The 24,335-nt window shown below is 42.2% G+C and overlaps 1 protein-coding gene across 5 annotated transcripts in view; it reads right to left on the reverse strand.

Moving 5' to 3' along the window:
- The window catches only part of LOC137321894 (uncharacterized), a 198,143-nt gene that overhangs the window by 36,233 nt on the left and 137,575 nt on the right, over positions 1 to 24,335 (reverse strand). For all 5 annotated transcript variants that reach the window (XM_067984733.1, XM_067984732.1, XM_067984731.1 and 2 more), the window contains 6 exons: positions 15,426 to 15,580; positions 13,368 to 13,522; positions 8,799 to 8,985; positions 6,287 to 6,414; positions 3,655 to 3,728; positions 2,012 to 2,126 (listed from right to left, as the gene is read on the reverse strand). In XM_067984733.1, coding sequence (XP_067840834.1) covers positions 2,012 to 2,126; positions 3,655 to 3,728; positions 6,287 to 6,414; positions 8,799 to 8,985; positions 13,368 to 13,522; positions 15,426 to 15,580 — 814 coding nt within the window. The remainder of the gene's footprint in view (positions 1 to 2,011; positions 2,127 to 3,654; positions 3,729 to 6,286; positions 6,415 to 8,798; positions 8,986 to 13,367; positions 13,523 to 15,425; positions 15,581 to 24,335) is intronic.

Genomic DNA, 24,335 nt, shown 5'->3' on the forward strand with positions numbered 1-24,335 from the left:
TGCCTACAGTATCCTCTTTAAGGGCAGCCCAGATTTAAATGTTGATGCTGCACCCTAGCAATGCCTTCCCTGCATCTCCCTCGAGTTTTTTGGGCCTCCCCAGCATGTCACCAAATGTTAGCAAGACTTTCGTACTTGTCCTGTCCAGCAATATTAAAATGATCTGGGCCCGACATTTCTGATGATCACTGTGACAGGGTCATAGGGCGGGCCAAAAGCCACCCTGTCATACATTGGTGGCGGATTGCGGGACTCAGAATTTTGGACATCATTTTTTTTCCTCAGTAACATTTGCACTTATTCAGGTGATGATGTCAATGAGAATGGAACTTTTCCACTTTCGGCACCCAGTATTATAAATTGGATAGCCAGGTGGTGAAGGATAGAATACTAGAGCCTAGTCTTCAGTTGCTTCCAAGCCTTTATTCACAGAGCTCCACATTACACCCCCCACCACACCCTAGATAAGCTCTCATATAAAAAGGATACAAGAGAGTCCTCAATTGACACACACCACCTGAATACATTTAACACTAATTGATATAAATCACATGATACAATTAACACCCAATGTTAGTACTTCCATATCAAGTAAAGCATGGCACAATGGAAACTCCCTTTACTCTCCCAACAATACATCTTAACCCCAACCTCAGAAGAGGACTCGTTACTCCTTCAGTGTGATTTTTCCCATTTCCCGCATCAACAATGATTATATCATATCTGAGTGCAATTGCCAAGTTAGTGCCTTTTTGTGGATAGTTTTGTGTTGTAACCCATGCCCACTAGGAACTGAGTTGAAACTTCTCAAATGCCTTTCACATAGGACCCTCACAGACAGCAGGCAGAGGAGAGTTCCATCCCATCAAACAGGAATGGATTTGCATGCAGCTCGCAGCAGTGAACGGTCAGCCAGTTACATATATGCCAAACATTCAACTATTAAATCATTGCCCAGTATATTAGTTAACTGAACATTTGCAACTTTATGTAGCATAACAGTTACTTAATAGCATTTTAATGTTAAGCATTATTAAACCTTACATACATTCTGAAATGGCAATACATAAATTAAAAGTGTTATATTGCAGAATGGTGTCATTATGTTGCACCGTAGGGTAACAGGATATGTGCGTCAGCTTGTTTTAGATGGTAGCACTCTTGCCTCTGAGTCAGAAAGTTCTGGATTCAAACTCTACTGAGCTTTGTGCTATAGTTACATAAAGTAGGCTAATAGTCAAGTACAGTAAAAGGTGAAATGCTACATTATTGAAGGTGCCATCCTTTGGATGACATGATAAACTGAGGGCCTGTCTGCTGATTAAGGTGGAAGTTCAAGACCCCATGACACAGTTCAGAGAAAAACAGAGAGTTCTGATGTCCTGTCCAACCAACAACATTAAAAACAGATTATCTACTCATTCACCTCATTGCTATGTGCAAAATGGCTGCCATATTTTGCCTACATAACAATTCACTTCACTGCAAAGTAATTCATGACATATAAAGCAATTTGAGACATTCCTCAGAGACATGGTAACTTTTCCTTTCTTTTTAGGATGCAGGTTCACATTTATGATTTTCCATGCAGTGTGTTTTCAGTTTTGGCAAAGCCTCTGGAGGAGAGCTGAAAAGAGGTGATACATGGAGAGAAGTTGGAAAATAATTGTGCAAATTGGCTGCCACATTTCCTACTTAAAACAGTGACTACACTTCAAAAGTACTTCATTGGCTGTAAGGGCTTTGGGACGTCCTGAGGTTGTGAAAGGGGCTTATTAAATGCAAGTTTTTTCTTTCTTTTTTCTTTATAAGACACCAAGGGCCAAGGAGCAGTTTTTCTCCCATCCTAGTGCCCAGGGATTGGTGGGTGGCATGGTAGGTATCTAAAGGAGGGAGAAGTGTAAAGCCAAACAGTTGGGGAGAGAAATGACTAATATGAGAGTTTCATATGTTTCTACAAACTACTTATGCTACTCGATTTGATCTCTTAGCTCTATCAGCCACAACTCACATAATGGTCTTTCTGTAGTTCCTCCACCATTTTTTTAGTGTGCCATACAGTAGGGAAGAGTTCCCGCTTTGGATGTTGATAGTTCCGATTGAGGTCTCGAGCAGAAAGCGAGCATCTGGGATGAAGAGAACACATGCTGTAAATGATGTGCAATAACCTAGCCAGAAAAGTTCAATTTTGCAAATTACTAGTTTAAATTCTTTGAGAACTGCAGCATAATACTTAGAAACATTAAAAGACTTCTATCAATTAACAAGCCTCCTATCGTTAGAACATTTTCCTGATTAAGTAACGATTGGTGGTTGAATGTATGCTACAGGGGCTGAGAAGCAGAGCAACTGAACAGTGAGATTGCAGCTTGAGTCCTTCACTCAGCCTACTCATTGAATTTCTTGATACAATGGAGATAGCTTTTCATTATGACCATTCATTCACAACTTCAGCCGTTGTATCTTGTTTATCGGCTCCTTTCTGTCTTTCAAAACTCTCTGATTCAAATCGTTTGCATCTGGCTAAAATGAAGAATATTACACACTGAAGGGAGAAAGTGGGTAACTCCACTCGAGTTTCAGAATGTGAGTTTATTCTCAATCAGACCTAACTGTTTTCTATGTACAGCTTCCATGTACAGTAAAGCCAGTCAGTTGACAAGGGCCAAACATTGCCTTGGAGCTGCTCCCGCTCTGCCGCTGTATCTTAACTGGAAGTGTGGCAGAAACCCTGCTAGCTAACACGTGTAAACAGGGTTTCCGCTGCACTTCCAGAGAGGTTATGGCAGCAGAGCGGGAGCAGCTCGGAGGAAATTCCCAGCCAATATTTTTAAATGACACTTTAAATGACACAAGACAACAAAAAAAGTTTTCAGACAATTTTGTTGGTCAAACAGCCAATAACTGTTGGCGAACCATGGCGCTAGTTTGTGAGAATATTATTGTATTGCTTCGACATGATGTCATCATGATGAGAATGGGTTGGTCCAAAGATGTTGCCTCTTTAACATTGCAACAACTTACTCTGAGGAGACCCATATATGAGTCTAACAGTAAGGAAAAAGTGGACAGCAGGAAACTCAGAGCTTCAAATTCCCAATTGAAATGTGCCTATTGAAAGTTGTGAAAGATATTCAAGGTAAATATATTCTACTGAATTTCCCCATAAATTATGACGGGAGACTTTTGAATCAGTAACGGTGTCACACAGATGGCCTTTGTTGCAATATTTTATACTTCAGAACTTCTGGTTAGAGGTAGTCTGGAGGCAGGCATTTTGGGGTGAGTTTTTTGAGTATGTGATGGCGGTGAGCATCCTTGTCTGCCGCCATATTGCAACTGTGATTTTCTGACATGTGCTGATAGGGTCGAGGTTGCTTGTTGCCATTGCATACTCCAAACATATAGGGTTTCATACAGAATGTGTGTAAAATGGGAACAATGGGTGAGATCAACACTCCATTCAAGCAGTCTCTTATGGATATACACGGAATGTCATGAAACTGTCGGTCCCAGGCTGCCTCTAAATACCAGCTCGAAACAAGGTAACTGAAAGGTACCAGTGAATGCACTATATCTCCCTTTATAATATTGAAGGACTCAGTAGTAAAGTATTTAATTTATTTTTAATGTAATTAATCAGAAATGCTTTACCTATAATTTCCTACTATAACTCCATCTGGGTTTAGCATAGGAATGATTTTAAAGATGCATCTTCGTCGCAGCTCCTGTAGAAAAAATATTTCGGTTATAGTTAAAACACAACTTAAAATACACTTTATTAAAATAAGATATTTATTATTACTTGTAAAAATTAGTCCACAAATAAAGCTTTCAGAAAATACTTTTACTTTTTACTGCCCATGTCATGAGTTATTCTTTATATTCCTATGTACTGGAGTGCCACTTACTCTCTGTGTGCCGGGAAATAAGGGGATATGAGTTTTGGGTGTGAAAAAAATGAACAGGAGACAATTTGAGACCTGAAAATAGATCTGTCAAGCACTGAAGAACCCGTCTGTGTTCCTACATTCTAATGCTCTTTCTGGGCTCGATTTTAACTCCCGGGTGGGAAGTAGGCTGGAAGCGATTACCAGCCTCCAGAAAATTGGGCGGACAATGGCCACTTGCTGGCACTCGGGTAAGTGTGGGGTAGGGGATTCAGGGGGAGAGTCTCACGGGAGGGATGGGGGGAGGAGTCCAGGGCAAAGGTGGCCTAAACTTTCCTCATGGGGCCTGGAGGAGCACTCCTGCTCCTCCAGGTCCCACAAAGGAAAGTAAAAGATCTTACCTTTCAAAGCCTCTTCATCATTCCGGCAGGTTCCAACTCTCTTCAACCTGGCAAGATATCCAAAGCAGCTTTCCCGCTCAAGCCTGAGTTAAAATTACAGTCGGGGCCCATGACCTCAACTGACCCGAATCTGCATATTTAAAGAAGGACGCTTTAGCCATTCATCCGGAAACCTGCGTACAAATCGCAGACAGTGGGATCTGGGCAGCTCGAGGATAAGTAAGTAACCTGGGCGATTTTAACTGCCCACCCATCTGGTTTCTGCCAGGCAGGATGGGTTAAAATCGCCTGCTTAATCTTTGGGAAGATGAGAACAATTGCTTTTCCGAAGAAGGTGCCAATGGTGTTTAATGGCACCATTATCAGTTGATGTGAGGACAAAGGAGAGAAGGGTTATAAATTGTTTCCAACTCTGAGCACCCCTGGCTATTCCCAGAAATGGCTCCCATAATTTTTAAAAAGCTAATGGGGACAAGATGGATATAACTTGTAGGAAATGGTTTGTCTGGCAATTTTTGTTTGGCAGACGAAACATAGTGATGATATCCTCTATCTTTATATAGAGCCTTCTAAGTGAATTTGTACTTTATATGCACTCTAATATGTTGATCTCTTTTTCCTTAATCAGAAATAAAATAGTTTCCACCAGCTTTCTGAGAGCTGGAATCTATGATCTGATTCTTGGGATGAGGAATATTGGAATCAAAGTAAATAGGTATCACTGGAAGAATAAGTATTGCATTTCAAGTTAAGAAAATAGTAGGGTAGTACTGTAATTTCTCTGCTTATGATGTTTGGATTTTAATAAACTTTTTTAAAATTGAGAAATCAAAGTAAAGATCAAGACCCACTATCAAGGTCAAACAGGGTAAAATAGAAGACAAGATAAATCAGAAAGTAGTGATTAAGTTTGTATATACCAGCACACCAGTGTTGCCACTAGTTCTTTCGTCAGCTAAGAATATATATGTACATGCTTCAGTTTGGTATTTCAGTCAAAATGCATCCAGGTACTTGAAGCATGCAAGGAAATCATAAAACATTTAAAATAATGATCAACTCAAACATCCGAAATACTAATTTTTCCATTCATTGGTCTGTTTATGTTCCCACCTTCATCTTTTTTCTAGTTAGTGCACTTCATTGCCTTGCACTCACAACATTTCACTCTCAGGATGGCTGACTAATGGTACTTACTACCTGCCTCTCACACAGTGCTACTGTCAGTTCATATCATGTGTGACCTGTCCAATCACAACAAACCAAGCATTAGCTGTGTCAACCTGCAGTCTAAGCATCTGGGATTTGTAAGGACAGCACAACTCATTAGCTAGCACTGGCACCAAATCAGCAATGGATGGCTGAGTCAATTTACAGTTAAGTATTGACTTCCAAGGGCCTTTTCTGACCTCAGTTCAGTCACTTTATAACTTTCTGTCCGCTACTGCTAGTCAGGTTCTAGGATGTTTCCATAAAAGACTGTGTTGTCCTGTGTGGTCTTACATTTCAGCTATAAATATATTCCCTTTTAATATATTCTTTGATCTCTTATTTTAATTTGTCTCTTCCATTGACTTACTAAATTTTTCTCCTTTTTCTTTTCAGCTTTTAATGGCAATGGTTTATATCTGGGCTCTACAGCAAAATCAGAAATGCTCTATAAAGCATACAAAGTGATTTTATTTGTACTGAACAACATGCTGTTAGAACAAAAAAGTCACTGAGCTGTGCACAAATGTTCCTGAAGTAAGAGTTACATCTTGCAGAAGAGAAGTGACTGAAGTGATTTAATTGTTTTAATATCAAAATAAAATGTCCAAAGGAAGGAATTCAAATATACCAAGGACCTATGAGTATTTAGATGCAACGAAAAGAGCACAAGAACCCCAAATGAGTTACTGGTTGTGAAGTAATAGCAGCTTTGATAAACTAGATGTAAAAATGCAACATTTGACACAAAAGATCATCTTGTTTATTTTAGGAGATAGCCTCTACCTTTGCTGTGGGCTCCTCAGATATCAGAAAATCTAGAATGCCTTTCATCATCCAGCTGGATTGAGTCTCCCCAGGATGCACTCTTGCCGTCAGCACAACACCAAGCTTTGCTTCAGGATTTTCTTTATCTGTTGTAAAAAAAAGAATTCATGACCCAGTTTGTCAAGGAAGCCACAATAAGCAATGCTCATTGTGACCTTGTATTTGTTAATGATGCAGACAACATACAGGAAATGAAAGGTACAGCACTCCTGGGGGATAGTGACCACAGAATAATCAAGTTCAACACGATCTGGGAGTCAGATATGACCAAGACTAGTGTCAGTTATAGAACTACTAAAGCAATTGGACTGGGGATAGGTTGCTCAACATAATTTCAGTAGAGGACAAGAGGACAAGGACCCTTAAAGCTGAATATACAGGATAAATATATACCCAAACAAATCTGGGGTATAACTCAACTTTGGCAGGGGTACAAAACAGGTGTTAACAGATTGGCCCCCTGTTATTTACACCACCTGATTTTCCTTTCCATTAACTTCAAAAATTAGAAAATTGGCTGGGTTTATAATGGATAGCTGATCTGATACTGCCCATTTTGCATCCCCACCAAAATTGAATTTCACCCCCCTTGATCTAAATGGGTAAACAAAAGAACCTCTACAATTCCTGCAGAGGGAAAAGAAGAAGGAGTTCATTGGGATGAATATAAGAAAATGCAGAAACAAGCTATAAAGGCGATGAGAAAGGAAGAGAAGAACCCAGAATAAAGCATAACAGCAGAAGCTAAAAACAGTAAAAAAAACAGAACTATAACAGTCAGAGAAGAGGGATGGACCTTAAAAGATACAAATGAGTTTGAAACTGCGGATTAATGCAAAATGTTAAATATTCTGAATGATTACTTCCTCCAATGCAGTACTGAGGGAGTGCTGCATTGTCAGAGGTGTCAACTTTTAGATGAGATGTTAAATTTAAAATCAATCTGCCAATTCAATGGACATAAAAGATTCCATGGCACAAAGAAGCACACAGGAATTCTTCCAGTGAATGGCCTGGAATTTCCTGCAAAATTGCGCCATAGTAATGGCGAATCTATGGTATACGCCATTCTCCTACTGCAGAATTTCCAAGAAATTATGCCATACGTGATTTATGCTAGTTTTTAGACCATGTCAAAATTTCCTGGGCCATCTGCTGAGACGCTCGCCAAAGCAGTTAAAAGTTAATTATAATAGCTCCGTCCCCATTCAAATCAGCGTCAATGTTGAATTTTCTTGATCCATGCTAGTTTTCTCAATGATAAAGAAAGGTGCATGTGGGCACTAATACCCCTAAGTTTTAGCGATCAGCGAACTGTGTAACAGTCAAAAAGTAAGTACCTGCTGGCTTCATGCATTTCATTAAATTTTAAACTTTTACAAGTAACAAAAGGCAAACATTCAGATAGTCTTGCTCAAAAAATCACACATTCAGAGGAATATTATAACTATTAAAGATATTCTTTATTATTTCCCAAGACTGAAGGCCATATTTACGCAGAATCTCCATACTCAAATTCCACACACAACAACCTGGTGACTATGGAAGCCGGCCAACTTTGGGATACAATGTCGCATTTTCCTGAGTACTTATCCAGTATTCCATTCGCTTTTTTATGGCCTTATCTAGTTGAGGTGCTACCTTGAACCTGACCTGGAACACTCTGGTGAGCCTCACTTCTGCTGTTCCAAGATATGGATACTTTGGAATAGTGGTTCATGGTACCTTCTCAATACTTGCAGAATAAGTCAGTCATGAAGTACAGCTGGTACAGACAGACATAACATAATTTCACCAGTAAACCACCAACTTGAGTGGAATAGCACAGCAGGAATTTTTTCAACTTAAGTTTCCTACATTTATGTAACTGTAACAGAAAGAAGGGGTTGATAGAAAAGCTGGAATTGCCTCCCAAGTATCAAAGGACATTCACAAAACACCTGCTTTGCTCACACAGTTTATGGTATCATTTGAACCGCTGTCTACATTACAGCTTAATGATCATTCCCTACTGTATGTACCTCCTAATTCAATGTTGGATATTTGGCACAATATAGATTTATTCCTGTACCATTCAAATGAGTCCATTCTGCAAGTGTTGAGAAGGTATCATGGGGGTTATTTTGTGCCTGTGCTGTTGGCGGGAACTTTGCTTGCTAGTTGCACCTATCGGAAATTCAGATATGATTTTCCCACTTATTTCTGATCATTTTAATTACTATGTTGAAAAAGGTCATAGAGCTTCATTCAGTCTTTATGTATCTGAGTACTCTTAATCAAGGGAAGATAGATAGTTGTAACAAACATAATTTTGTTCTATACCAAATATGTTTCATGTATCAAATATTAATAAACTTCTCAAATCACTATATGAGACTTATAAGCTTTTAGTGGTTGTTTTGTAGCAATAATATTGAAGTTTTATAAATGGACTAAAGGGGTCAACACAAGGCATATTGATGGAGCTCACCTGTATCGTCAGTGATTGTCAGTAAAAAGCAGCTATTTCCCGCTCTTGTTTCACACAGAACCTCCTTTTTAAAATACTGCAAATGTTTGGAATCATTTATTATTTCATCCAAATGAGCCTTTAGGTCAGTGTATCTGTAGGGGTAGCAATGTGCCAGGTAGTATGTATCATCCTTATTACTAAACTCCTGAAAAGAATAACATTTAAGAACTAGTGTGAAAGAGCGATCAAGAGCAAATAACATTCAGCACTCAACAAATTGAAGTGGATTGTAAACTCAGACAACACATTTCAAACCATTCAATTAGTGGTCATCTGATGTGTGTTGCCTATGGGCAGTTATTAACCCAGCAGTGTTAGATCCCATCAGAAGCTGCCATGAGAAATGCTTAGGTCTTTTCAAACAGCCACTGATGTGATAATGATTCAAACATTGGTAGCCCTCTATCGGCATGTCTATTGACACCACTATGTCAGCCAATATGTTGGAGGCGGAGTGGGGCGGGACTTATGGCCAGCGAGATTTGCAGCCAAACAATGGGCCAGATGTTGCTGTAATAATACATGTGCAGTTAAACGCAGAAATCCGGAAGTTCCTGTCTGAGATGCGTCGTTCCTCCAAAAGCTGCGCGAAAACATTATCTCGCCGGCTGACTCACTATTCAAATGTATTGAACAGCGTGAAGTTCCTGTACTGACGTCGTGGATATCCCCCAAAAAAATTAGGGCTTGTCTATTCCAGTGTAAGTACCATTTTAGGAACATAGGAACATAGGAACAGGAGTAGGCCATTCAGCCTCTCGTGCCTGCTCCGCCATTTGATAAGATCATGGCTGATCTGTGATCTAACTCCATATACCTGCCTTTGGCACATATCCCTTAATACCTTTGGTTGCCAAAAAGCTATCTATCTCACATTTAAATTTAGCAATTGAGCTAGTATCAATTGCCTTTTGCGGAAGAGAGTTCCAAACTTCTACCACCCTTTGTGTGCAGAAATGTTTTCTAATCTCACTCCTGAAAGGTCTGGCTCTAATTTTTAGACTGTGCCCCCTACTCCTAGAATCCCCAACCAGCGGAAATAGTTTCTCTCTATCCACCCTATCTGTTCCCCTTAATATCTTATAAACTTCGATCAGATCACCCCTTAACCTTCCAAACTCTAGAGAATACAACCCCAATTTGTGTAATCTCTCCTCGTAACTTAACCCTTGAAGTCCGGGTATCAGTCTAGTAAACCTACGCTGCACTCCCTCCAGGGCCAATATGTCCTTCCAAAGTTGCGGTGCCCAGAACTGCTCACAGTACTCCAGGTGTGGTCTAACCAGGGTTTTGTATAGCTGCAGCATAACTTCTGCCCCCTTGTACTCTAGTCCTCTAGATATAAAGGCCTGCATTCCATTTGCCTTCTTGATTATTTTCTGCACCTGTTCATGACACTTCAATGATCTATGTACCTGAACCCCTAAGTCCCTTTGGACATCCACTGTTTTTAACTTTTTACCATTTAGAAAGTACCCTGTTCTATTCTTTTTTGATCCAAAGTGGATGACCTCACATTTGCCTACATTGAATTCCATTTGCCACAGTTTTGCCCATTCACCTAATCTATCAATATCCCTTTGTAATTTTATCTTTTCATCTACACTGCTTACAATGCCACCAATCTTTGTGTCATCGGCAAACTTAGATATGAGACTTTCTATGCCTTCATCAAAGTCGTTAATAAATATTGTGAATAATTGAGGCCCCAAGACAGATCCCTGCGGGACTCCACTAGTCACATCCTGCTAATGTGAGTACTTACCCATTATCCCTACTCTCTGTCGCCTTTCGCTCAGCCAATTTCATAACCAAATCTGTACTTTTCCCTCGATTCCATGGGCTTCTATCTTAGCCTAACAGTCTCTTATGTGGGACTTTATCAAATGCCTTCTGGAAGTCCATATAATAACATCCATTGACATTCTCCTGTCCACTACTTTAGTCACCTCTTCAAAAAATTCAATCAGGTTTGTCAGGCACGACCTACCTTTCACAAATCCATGCTGGCTCTCTCTGATTAACTGAAAATTCTCGAGGTGTTCAGTCACCCTATCCTTAATTATGGACTCCAGAATTTTCCCCACAACAGATGTTAGGCTAACTGGTCTATAATTCCCTGGATTCCCTCTCTCTCTCTTAAAAAGCAGAGTGACATGTGCAATTTTCCAATCTAGAGGGACAGTTCCTGAATCTAGAGAACTTTGAAGGACTATAGTTAGGGCTGTAGTTTCAATCTTATGCTTCAATCTGATTGGTTAAGGAGATACACAGTTACTTGCCCTGTTCACACAGGTCCCAGATGCCCTGTAGAGGGCGCTGTGCTTTTTGGATCTCTAATTTACAGGAACTTGATGTGCAAAAACTCAAAGAAAGTCTATGGGCAAGTGCAAGTCTAACAAATGGCTGGTGCCATTCACTCGCTGCTCACAGCAAAATCTGACCCAGTGTATTTTACAGCAAACAAACAGCAAAGCAAACAATGTCTATTTACAGTCTATTTAAAAAGAGTCTCTACGAACTGCAACCAACAGAACTCATGTGCAGAAAATCAATCCCAGTCACTTAGAGCAGTGACTGTAATATTCAAATGTAAGGAATCTTACAACACCAGGTTATAGTCCAACAATTTTATTTTAAAATCACAAGCTTTCGGAGATTATCCCCTTCGTCAGGTGAATGAGTGAAAGATTCTCAAATCTCAATTGAGAATCTTTCACTCATTCACCTGACGAAGGGGATAATCTCCGAAAGCTTGTGATTTTAAAATAAAACTGTTGGACTATAACCTGGTATTGTAAGATTCCTTACATTTGTCCACCCCAGTCCATCACCGGCATCTCCACATCATGTAATATTCAAGGCATGACTGACGGGGGAATTACTCAATCATCTCCATTCTGGCTGGGAAAAGTGGTGTCACTATATGCAGCCAACTTTTATTTGCAGTGGTGTTAATTAACTTCCATTTTTTACATCAATTAGTGTTAATGACATAAGAACTTTTGCCCCTCCAATACTGCATTGAGACTGCCTTTGGACTCAAAGAGAGTTTCATCAGGACTGGTTTTAAATTCCTGATGGTGAAAGTATGATAACTGCTTCTCCACAGTCCTGAAAACTACACAAATTGGATCGATAAAGATATGTGCTAACAATGTACATTATGAACATAATATGTTATTGTACTTTACATTTAAGGATCCCACAGCTCAAAGAGTGAGTTTAGCTCACAGGTACAGTGGGGAGATTTTGAGTTCTGCTGCCTGGCGGAAACGGGGCAGCAGCATCCAAAAATGGTGGGGGATGACTTTCTGCCCTGTTCCCGGAATCGTTATGGCCGCCACAATCTTCCCCCGGGTCTACTGCTGTGCGCCTGTTTGAGTCAGGCAGTAGGCCCTTTTAAGGTGCAAATTGGGACCCATGGCGTACATAGGACCCCATTCACCATTTTAGGACACTACTGGATGGAGTGTGAGCCCAATATCAGCTGCCGATCCAGCTGAAGAGGAGCCCACAGGTAAGTTTTACTGTATTTTTGTGAGGCTGGGAGGAGCAGGAGTCCTCCTCTAGACTTCACAAAATCAGCCTCCGCCACTGCCACTTTGGCTCTCCCCCCACCGCCCCCTCCCACTTCACCTCGAGATTGGAACCCCCACGGACTGACCTTCTTTCAGCCCAGAGGCCAGCTGAGCCACCAGATATCGCAGCAGCCCAGACGGAGCCGGCCAGCCGCCCTGGGGCTCTCGCTCTCTGCCTGCAGCCTGCTGGCCAAATGCTTACTCGGCTTGGCCCTCAAAATAACTCGGCCTCCTGTTGGGACTATCAGGCAGCAGGCAGGCAGGCACGATCCGCAGGCTAGCCACCTGAAGTCCGCACCGAGGGGCAATCTACGCCAGTGGCTTGAATCACACTGATAAAATCACAGAATGAAACATCAGCATGTTACAAATACAGTATGTGACCTTATGACACCTGACACTAGTACATTTAGTACCATAAGAGACACAATGTCATTCTTCCCTACAAAAAGAAATTGATCAATGAGAATAAATGAATATTATAAAAACTTATGGGACAGAACTTTTAACTTTGGCCGGGGTGTAAAACGGGCGATAGCGGATTGGCCGCCTGTTATTCACCCCGCCCGATTTCCCTCTCCTTTGACTTTAATGGAATCAGTTGACCTGGAGGCGTCCCTGCCGGCAGCAAGGTAAGTCCGGACTGTCGGGGGGAGGGTCGCGACTGCAAGGCTTTTTGGCTCTGTCGCCAGTAAAACTGGTCGGAGAGCGTATGGTGAATGCTCCAACCAGTTTTGTCCTAATATGGCAATTAAGGTCCTATGTCAGTCATAATACTGCAATTTGCATATTAAAAGGGGCATACCGCCTTAAACAGGCTTCGGATAAGCAATAGATTCCTGTAGAAGTTACAGTGCGCAGAGCGTTGGCGTTAATGGGGCGGCAAGCCGATTTCAACCAACCCCATGGATTCCATCCCATTAGTAAACAGGGAATTCACACTTACTATCTGGAATTCTAAGCAGTAGTGCTGTACATAAGGAAAAAAGTTGTTGAAGGTTTTCTTATTCCATGGTTTATACGTGATGTGATGTCCTGAACGAAACCAGCCGATTCTTTGCTCCTTCGCATCTTTTTCTGAGTAAACCAGAGGTTTCATTCCTAAGAGAAAAATAAACAGGAATAAACGCAGGAGTAAACACAGTGCACTTTAAATGAAAGGGTATGTGCCAGTGAATGTACCCGATTGCCTCTTTGTTCATGTTCCCTTGGAATTCCACTGTAAAAATACTATCTTTTGACTCATTAATAATTCAGTATCTGTGGAACAGCGCAAATTACTTTTTGCTCCACTATGCTCAAATTAGGAACCAATGAATTTAATTTTACTTCAAGAAATTTCTATTTTCCTGACTTACACTAAGTTTGAGTATTTCTATGTTTGTGTTTTTAATTACCACTTCATTGCTGACATTACTTTTTCCTCAATTCACATGCAACTTCCTACCTTTTAATTCTCTTTAATTTGTTTATTATCCTAATTATACACATTTAAGTTGCCATTCTGGTTTAATAAATGGAAAAACCCCTCCCACTGCCCATCCCCCATCATTTCTCAAGTCAGTATTTGCACAAGGTCCCAGCTCCCTGTCCCCTCCACCGGTACATTGAGGGTGGCCCAGTCTGATGCCTCATCATATCTGTCACTGTTGAATGTTTTTCCCCAAGAATGTTGTTCTCTTTGTGATATATGCTACTGCCTATAGTTCCATATAGTAAATGGTGATTCATTAATAGGGCAGAATCTATAATTTTTTATTTCTATTTTATGTTGATCAAATTGTTGTCTTTTGGAATTAAAAATATACATGTGCCCTATGGTAGATATACCAATGTCAGCTTTCATGAGATGCATACTATACTTGAGTGGGGGCCCTTCATAGGGTGGATTGTACATGGTCTGTAGAAGCAGAGAGCTTCTTGGGCCAAATGGCCTCTTCTGTGTCCATGTTTTCTCATCATTTGTAAGTGAAACAATATCCCACTTTGAAGTCTGTTACCACTCTATCCTTTACTATTGTAAGAATTAACCCAATAACAGATATAATTTAGTATAATTATAATCAATAGTAGAAGTAGAATGAAATGTACTATGAATCTATGTATCTATAAATGTAAACTGTACTGTGTATTAATATAGTATGAACCATGTAACGTGTATTCAATAAGTAAGTGCTGGTGGGCCGAGAACGGTGCATGATGGTTATTATAGTCAAGTTTGAATTAAAACTAACAGAATGCTGACAGTATTGAAGTGGGAAAATCACAGGCACTGAGGGAGTTTGTGCTGTAATGACATAATGCCCAAAAGGCATGTAGATAAAGGAACTGAAGATAAAATAAATCAGGGAGTCACCCAGGCTCAGGCCTCTCTATCTCGAGCCCCCCGCAAGAATAGGAGTTTGTTTATACAAATGGTGTCCTGTGAAGGCTGGCAATGCAAACTCTAAGATAAGGTACCGTTAAGTCTGTAACAACAAGGCATAGGTGGTACCAGGAGTTGCTTGGAATGTAACTTCTAAAGGGTGAGAGATAGGATTAAAGGTAAGGCTGAGCGATGTGGATGTGATAGTGAAATGCCACTTAGACTGAAAAAGGTTATAAGAAGAGACCTCAAAGGCTGAGGAAGGCACACAAGATTCTGGCGAGGAAAAAGAGAACTCTTCAGTCAACAGAACACAGCAAGAGAGAGAGAGAGAGACCACGCCACAGTCACTTGGAGGGATACTTCCAAGGTTTCAAGGAACAGACTGTGACTATTTCTCTTTGTTAAGTATCAGTTTCTTTGTACGAATTGTGATGTGCTTAATAAATCTGTTTTGCCTTTAACCATAATACCAGTACTGTGGTGGCCTTGTTGTCACGAACCAGTCCTTGGATTGGATTAAATTAAAATCCTGTAAGTAGGGGTTTAAATCCTACACTATCAAGCTAGCTATGGTCTGCAAGGTTAACATTGAATGCAAAATTTGAATAGCATTCTTCACTACAAAATACAGCTTACCATAATTGTAAAGGCTATCTTTTTTCAGCAAGTTGACAATCTTGAATTTGTAGGTGACACCTGCCATTGTATTCTGAATCCGAAAGTAATACCATTGGGTATGTCTGTTGGTGAACATATCCACCGCCAGCATCAAATCATACTCATACTGTCCTCTGTAGGCAGAGAGAGACAATTCATTTGTTTTTAAAGTCCACACAGCCATGTCCAAAAAACTCCACTGTACATGTGGATCATAATGCAACATGCTCAAATCCTCGTTCAGCATTTATCATCTCAAATTCAGATCAACCGAAGAAATTAACAAATGATAACAACTAAAAATAACAGTCCAGTTGGATGTACATTCTATGTAATTCTATGACGATATCTTGGGCCAGACAAGGAATGTGGAATGCTGATATACTGTAAAAGATAATGGTAGCTGCAGCCTGAAGCAGAAACTGGAAAAACAGATCCAGCGCAGAACAAAACGAAAGATGCTGATGTCGGAAGAGGTGAAGTCTGGACTGGGATGCGATGCTGAAAAGTCATGATGTGGAGATGCCGGTGATGGACTGGGGTTGACAATTGTAAACAATTTTACAACACCAAGTTATAGTCCAGCAATTTTATTTTAAATTCACAAGCTTTCGGAGATTTTCTCCTTCCTCAGGCAAATGTTTCAAGATCTCCTTGAAGCCTACGCATTTATACATATTGAACAATAATACATGGTGTTTACAGACTGCCCCTGCAACTGCCCGTTGCCAAGGCAATCGGAGGTTCTGCAGGTAACACCTCTCTGTCTGAACACGGTGATTGCCTTGGCAACGGGCAGTTGCAGGGGCAGTCTGTAAACACCATGTATTATTGTTCAATATGTATAAATGCGTAGGCTTCAAGGAGATCTTGAAACATTTGCCTGAGGAAGGAGAAAATCTCCGAAAGCTTGTGAATTTAAAATAAAATTGCTGGACTATAACTTGGTGTTGTAAAATTGTTTACAATGCTGAAAAGTGGAGAAGCTCCAGAAACTGAGCTAGCAAGACAAAACAAGACAGCAATCATCAGAGACAGAGAAGGAGGCACAGGGCTGCAAATTTAGAGCCCCCTGGATGTCAAGGAGCATGTAGGGGAAGATAAGGCAGAAAAAGAAAGCTTATGATAGACACCGGGAACGCAATACTAAGGAAAGCTTAGAGGAGTATACAAAGTGCAGGGGTGAAGTTAAAAAGGAAATTAGGAAAGCAAAAAGAGGGCATGAAAAAATATTAGCAGGTAAAATCAAAGAAAACCCAAAAATGTTTTATAAATATATTAAGAGCAAGAGGATAACTAAGGAAAGAGTAGGGCCTATTAGAGATCAAAAAGGTAACCTATGTGTGGAGGCGGAAGATGCGGGTATGCTTCTTAATGAATACTTTGCAAAGGAGAGGGATGATGCAGAGATTGAAGTTAAGGAGGAGGAGTATGAAATATTGGATGGGATAAACATAGTGAGAGAGGAAGTATTAAGGGGATTAGCATCTTTGAAGGTGGATAAATCACCAGGGCCGGATGAAATGTACCCTAGGCTGTTAAAAGAAGCCAGGGAGGAAATAGCAGACGCTTTAACAATCATTTTCCAAACTTCACTGGATACAGGCGTAGTGCCAGAGGATTGGAGGACAGCTAATGTTGTATCGTTGTTTAAAAAGGGAGCGAAGGATAGACCGAGTAATTACAGGCCAGTCAGCCTAACCTCGATGGTGGGCAAATTATTGGAATCAATTCTGAGGGACAGGATAAACTGTCACTTAGAAAGCAATGGACTAATCAAGGACAGTCAGCATGGATTTGTTAAGGAGAGGTCCTGTCTGAATAACTTGATTGAATTTTTCGAGGAGGTGACGAGGAGGATCGATGAGGGTAGCGTAATTGATGTAGTCTACATGGATTTTAGCAAGGCTTTTGACAAGGTCCCACATGGCAGATTGGTCAAAAAAGTAAAGGCCCATTGGATCCAAGGGAATGTGGCAAATTGGATCCAAAATTGGCTCAGTGGCAAGAAGCAAAGGGTAATGGTCAACGGGTGTCTTTGTGACTGGAAGGCTGTTTCCAGTGGGGTGCCGCAGGGCTCGGTACTAGGTCATTTGCTTTTTGTGGTATACATTAATGATTTGGACTTAAACGTAGGGGGCATGATTAAGAAATTTGCGGATGATGCAAAGATAGGCCATGTGGTTGATAGTGAGAAGGAAAGCTGTAGACTGCAGAAAGATATCAATGGACTGGTCAGATGGGCAGAAAAGTGGCAAATGGAGTTCAATCTGGAGAAGTGTGAGGTGATGCATTTGGGGAAAGCAAACAAGGCAAGGGAATACACAATAAATGGGAGGATACTGAGAAGTGTAGTGGAAGTGAGGGACCTTGGAGTGCATGTCCACAGATTCCTGAAGATAGCAGGACAGGTAGGTAAGGTGGTTAAGTAGGCATATGGAATGCTTTCCTTTATTAGCCGAGGCATAGAATATAAAAGCAGGGACGTTATGCTGGAACTGTATAAAACACTAGTTAGGCCACAGTTCTGGTCTTCACATTACAGGAAGGATGTAATTGCACTAGAGAGGGTGCAGAGGAGATTTACAAGGATGTTATCAGGACTGGAGAATTTTGGATATGATGACAGATTGGATAGGCTGGGGTTGTTTTCCTTGAACAGAGGAGGCTGAGGGGTGATTTGATTGAGGTGTACAAAATTATGAGGGGCCTAGGTAGAGTGGATAGGAAGGACCTATTTCCCTTAGTGGAGGGGTCAATAACCAGGGGGCATAGATTTAAAGTGATTGGTAGAAGGATTAGAGCGGAAATGAGGAAAAAATTGTTCACCCAGAGGGTGGTGAGGGTCTGGAACTCACTGCCTGAGAGGGTGGTAGAGGCAGAAACCCTCAACTCATTTAAAAAATACCTGGATGTGCACCTGAAGAGCCGTGACCTGCACGGCTATGGACCAAATGCGGGGAAGTGGGATTAGTCTGGATGGCTCGTTTCTCGTTTGGGGTGTGGAGTTACTGAAGGAAGAGAAGGAAATATAAAAGGGCAGAGAAGAAGATACCAGCGAGGAGCATAGAGGGAGCGGCAGGGATAGAGTTAACTATTGTGGAGAACAGAGTTTGAGAGCAGAATTACAAATGTCACATGAAAATCTATCAATGGATAATAAGATTAGCTACTTTAAATATGATATGCTTGTCAAGTTAATATATACTCGGCTATGAATTGGTCTACGTAGCGCCCGTTTTCTAGGTGCTTTGTGGTCTCCTAAGGACTCAAAATGGCGTCCGGAATGCACGCGCACACTTCTAGCTTGACGTGCGCCGGGCGCCATCTTGGTAAAGGCGTTTGCGGAGATAACAAACGCAGGCAGCATGTAAAGTAGGGAGAATATGCACACTGATTTAAAAGATCAGATGCGATTTTGGAACTCAACGCTCCAGCCAACGCACTTAACGTCTTAACCTCGCACAGCTGAACAGGTTGTAAACAACATGGAGGACCCCCCCCTCCAGCGCTATTTAAAGAGATCATGCAGGATTTACAGGTTAGTTTCTGGATTATTGCTTCTGGCTGCTGATGCATTTGTACCTGTTTTTAGAGGTGTGCTTGAATACTAGGACTAGGGGACAAAGTCTAAAAATTAGAGTCAGGACATGCAGGAGTGAAGTTAGGAAACACTTCTACACACAAAGGGTGGTAGAAGTTTGTAACACTGTTCTGCAAATGGCAGTTAATGCTAGCTTAATTGTTAATTTTAAATCTGAGATTGATAGATTTTTGTTAACCGATGGTATTAAGGGATATGGGGCTAAGGCGGGTATATGGAGTTAGGTCACAGATCAGCCATGATCTCATTGAATGGCGGAACAGGCTCAAGGGGCTAAATAGCCTACTCCTGTTCCTATGTTCCTATAATAAAGTTTCAATACTCTACAGGGAGTGGGCTGGCTAGCTGACAGGCAACAGCAAGGGCACTGGCAGAGTGGCAAGGGGTGGGACAGGGATGCTGTGATCCTGAGAGAGGACAGCAGGTTCATGTTCCATGGAACCATCGCCACTTGCTGCCTCCTTTTATGCGCCACCTTCTCCTGCAAGAAAGCGGGATGTGTGTCGGTGAGTGTCCTGCAAGATGTTTGGGTGATGTGCCTATCATGGTTGAATAGCTGTTAATGTGTGTGACCTGTGAGTTGTGGGTGTGCGGCTTGCAACAGTGATAATGTGTGAGGGTGAGCGGAAGCATCTGACTGGAAGAGTTGAGTACTGATTGAAAGAGTTTGTTGGTAGGTGGGTTATGGGGGGTGTAGTGTGTGGAGCAGTGGATGTGGCTAGTGGTGCAGTTGGTAGGAGATGCCACTTGACAGTTGACCTCATTCACCTTGACCACTCGTGTCAAAGTATTGAACTTCTTCCTGCACTGCATCCATGTTCGTGGTGCTATGCGCCTAGCATTGACTTTGTCCCCTACTGCCTTCCACTGCCTTGGGAGCAGATGTCTGGAAGGCCTCTTGCCCCTCTGCAGATATAGGATGCCCCTCCTTCTGTCCATCTCTTGCACCAAAGCCGCTAGTGCATCATCAGAGAACCTTGGTGCACGCTCTCTCGCAGCCCTGGTACAAACTCAGATCGGCAGATTGGTGAGGTCTGCCATGCAGATTGGAGGATGTGGGATTTAGTAGTGCGCAACATTTATTCAATGTTTTGACATAACTCAACAGTTTGTAAACATAGGGATGGGACCTGCATCTGTGTTTTACGAGTGCGATGTCTGATCTCCGTTCAGACTCCATGGGGACCCATATCTTATATTTTGCAAATAAGAGGTGCAGGCTGCCTTTAAGTGGTGCTAGCCACAAGCGCGATATCAGGCACCCCTGCTGGTGAGCAGCCACTCAACAGCGTAGCTAGGCCTGGCTGCTCACAGATATTGGGTAAATTACCAGGCAGCATGAATGTTACGTGCCCGGTTTCAGGGGTTATCCAATTTAACCTCCAATGAGTTTACAATAAGATTTTAGTTGCCACTTCATTATCGGCTCCAAATACTAAATACATCTTATTATATTGGTATATTTAAGGCAAAGTTATCAACCACTATAATGTTTATTGGGAATTACCTATATCTAGTTGAATATGTAATTTGATCTGCAGACATTTACACAAAAACTACTATTTATTGTACATTATTTGCTTTAATGCATAGCATGCTTTTCCGAAATTGTTTTAATGGCCCTAAGCTCAATTATATATGATGTGGAGATGCCGGTGATGGACTGGGGTTGACAATTGTAAACAATTTTACAACACCAAGTTATAGTCCAACAAATTTATTTTAAATTCCACAAGCTTTCGGAGGCTTCCTCCTTCGTCAGGTGAATGGTGTGCACGCTCTCTCGCAGGCCTGGTACAAACTCAGGTCGGCGGATTGGTGAGGTCTGCCATGCAGATTGGAGGATGTGGGATTTAGTAGTGCGCAACATTTATTCAATGTTTTGAAATACCTGTATGCAGCTAAGTGCCTTAGCACTTTTTACCCCATATTGTGCCTCACCTAAGCAACATGACACCAGCCTTCCGAAGGGGGTCTCACACCACTTGATTTTAGTGTATTTCAGAGTCAGTCGAGACCTGCGTTCACAGTTACAATGTACTTTTGTGTCAATGAGCACCTGAAACCACTTTGCATCTGATTAAATATGACCGCATAACTGCAGCTTAGGACTTTAATCAGCTTCATTACAGACTCACACAGACCCGGCACAGGCACTTCCACACCGTTCACCTGACGAAGGAGGAAGCCTCCGAAAGCTTGTGGAATTTAAAATAAATTTGTTGGACTATAACTTGGTGTTGTAAAATTGTTTGCAATTCTCAATTATATAATGCAAGATACACATCAGTCACAACAGAGATAACTAATACGAGTACTCTGCAGCAAGTAGGAAGAATGCAATACAATTTCATCATAAATTACAAACAGAGGAACTTTGTCCCCTAATATTTTGGAATCAGCCATTACAGGCCTTCAAAAGACTTAGGTACTTTTATTTTCACTGAGGCTTGAAAGGAAATAGCTGTAGATCCTTATCCATCTATGTGAGTCTGTAATGAAGCTGATTAAAGTCCTAAGCTGCAGTTATGCGGTCATATTTAATCAGATGCAAAGTGGTTTCAGGTGCTCATTGACACAAAAGTACATTGTAACTGTGAACGCAGGTCTCGACTGACTCTGAAATACACTAAAATCAAGTGGTGTGAGACCCCCTTCGGAAGGCTGGTGTCATGTTGCTTAGGTGAGGCACAATATGGGGTAAAAAGTGCTAAGGCACTTAGCTGCATGCAGGTATTTCAAATATCACTCAAAAGGAATCAGTGTCACTCATTTTGGTATAAAAATATGACCTGTTTTTATATGTTACTATTAAAAATAAACCCAACTGTATATATTAGAAACCCCACGTCTGCACAAGGCACTTTGCTTCCATGTGCCTGCAGGTATAGAGCTTTCCACATGCACAGCGATTTTTTTTATTGTTAAACTTCTCTATCAAATTTTTATGCTGTTAGGACCTGTGTAGTGGTCAAGATTAGAAAAGCACTATGCTGTGTGGTAATCGGTCATCAGAGGCAACAATAAATCATAGGATCATACAGCACAGAAGGAGGACATTCGGCCCATCGTGCCTGTGCCGGGTCTTTGAAAGAGCTATCCAATTAGTTCCACTTCCCTGTTCTTTCCCTGTAGCCCAGCAAGGGCTGGAGGACCTAGCCATAAATTTATGGTACAAGAGATTTGGGAGTGAAGCTTGTGCATATGATTGGAGTCTGAGAGTAAACAGAGTTCCAGGCTCAGTTCGCGAAAATGTCCCTTTTTTATTGTAAAGTTAAAGTTTCAAGTTTGCTCACATTCTACTGCCAGATGTTCGGAGCTACATTCTGCTGTATTGTGGAAAGTATCCAGTTTACAACATGAATTTTTTTTTTCAAAAAATATACTTTATTCATAAAATTTGCAGCAGTACATACAAAAGTTGTCATATCACTTTCCAAACGTACACAATACAGATTATACAATTTGTAGGTTACATCAAGTACAGTACAATGAAAACATTGGACATAATTACAGTTCATGACACTCTAGGGTGTCTCATTGCATCATACTCAACACAGATTATTGCTTACAGATTCATTTCAGATTCATTACAGGTACATTTCAGCAATTTGAATTTTACATTCTGCCCGAGGGGGTTTTTCCCTGATTGCAGCCCCTCGGTTTACAATGGCGGGAAGGCTCTAAACGGTTGCCTTTCCCCACAGAGCCTTTGCGGCGGCCGCACCCATCCTCAGTGCGTCCCTCAGCACGTAGTCCTGGACCTTGGAATGTGCCAGTCTGCGACACTCGGTCGAGGACAACTCCTTGTGCTGGAAGACCAGCAAGTTTCGGGCAGACCAAAGGGCGTCTTCCAGCAGCAGCTGATGTCCGTCTCAGTGTGCGTCCCCGGGAACAGCCCGCAGAGCACAGAAACCTTTGTTACGGAACTGCTCGGGACGAACCTGGACAGATACCACTGCATCTCTCTCCAGACCTTCTTTGCAAAGGCACATTCCATAAGGAGATGGGTGACGGTCTCGTCTCCACCGCAGCCTCCTCTGGGACAGCACGCGGTGGCGCTGAGAGCCCGGGAGTGCATGAAGGATCTGATGGGAAGGGCCCTTCTCACCACCAGCCAAGCTAGGTCTTGGTGCTTGTTTGAGAGCTCTGGCGATGAGGCGTTCTGCCAAATGACATTGACAGTCTGCTCGGGGAACCAACCGACAGGATCCACCATCTCCTTTTCCCGCAGGGTCTCGAGGACGTTACGTGCGGACCACTTGCTGATCGCCTTGTGGTCAAAGGTGTTTTCCTGCACAAACCTTTCCACGAAGGACAGGTGGGGCGGAACGGTCCAACTGGACGGAGCGTTCCGTGGCAGCGTGGCCAGGCCCATCCTTCTCAACACCGGGGACAGGTAGAACCTCAGCACGTAGTGACACTTTGTGTTTGCGTACCGAGGGTCTATGCACAGTTTGATGCATCCGCACACAAAGGTGGCCATCAGGATGAGGGCCACGTTGGGCACGCCTTTCCCCCCTTTCTCTGGAGATTTGTACATCGTGACCCTGCAGACACGGTCCATTTTTGATCTCCAGACAAAGTGGAAGATGGCTCGGGTGACTGTCGCGGCGCAGGAGCGAGGTATGGACCAGACCTGCGCCACGTACAGCAACACCGAGAGCACCTCGCACCTGATGACCAGGTTCTTGCCCACGATCGAGAGGGATCGTTGATCCCACAGTCCCAGTTTCTGCTTAACCTTGGAGATACGCTCCTCCCAGTTTTTGGTGCACGCCCCGGCCCCCCCGAACCAGATCCCCAGTACCTTCAGGTAATCCGACCTGACAGTGAAGGGGACAAAGGATCGGTCGGTCCAGTTCCCAAAGAACATGGCCTCGCTCTTGCTACGATTTACCCTGGCCCCCGAGGCCAGTTCGAACTGGTCGCAGATGCTCATCAATCTGCGGACCGACAGCTGATCCGAGCAAAAGACGGCGACGTCATCCATGTACTGGGAGGCCTTGACCTGAGTGCCTCCGCTGCCTGGGATCGTCACCCCTCTTATGCCCGCATCCCTCCTGATGGACTCGGCAAAGGGTTCGATGCAACATACGAACAAGACGGAGGAGAGAGGACAGCCCTGCCTGACTCCAGATTTGATCGGAAAGCTTTCTGATTCCCACCCGTTGATTGAAACTGCGCTACTGATGTTTGTGTAGAGCAGTTGGATCCAATTGCGGATTCCCTCCCCAAACCCCATTTTGGAGAGCACGTCCATCATGTACGTGTGGGATATTCTG

The sequence above is a fragment of the Heptranchias perlo genome, chromosome 5, assembly GCF_035084215.1.
Source record: "Heptranchias perlo isolate sHepPer1 chromosome 5, sHepPer1.hap1, whole genome shotgun sequence".
Taxonomy (NCBI): domain Eukaryota; kingdom Metazoa; phylum Chordata; class Chondrichthyes; order Hexanchiformes; family Hexanchidae; genus Heptranchias; species Heptranchias perlo.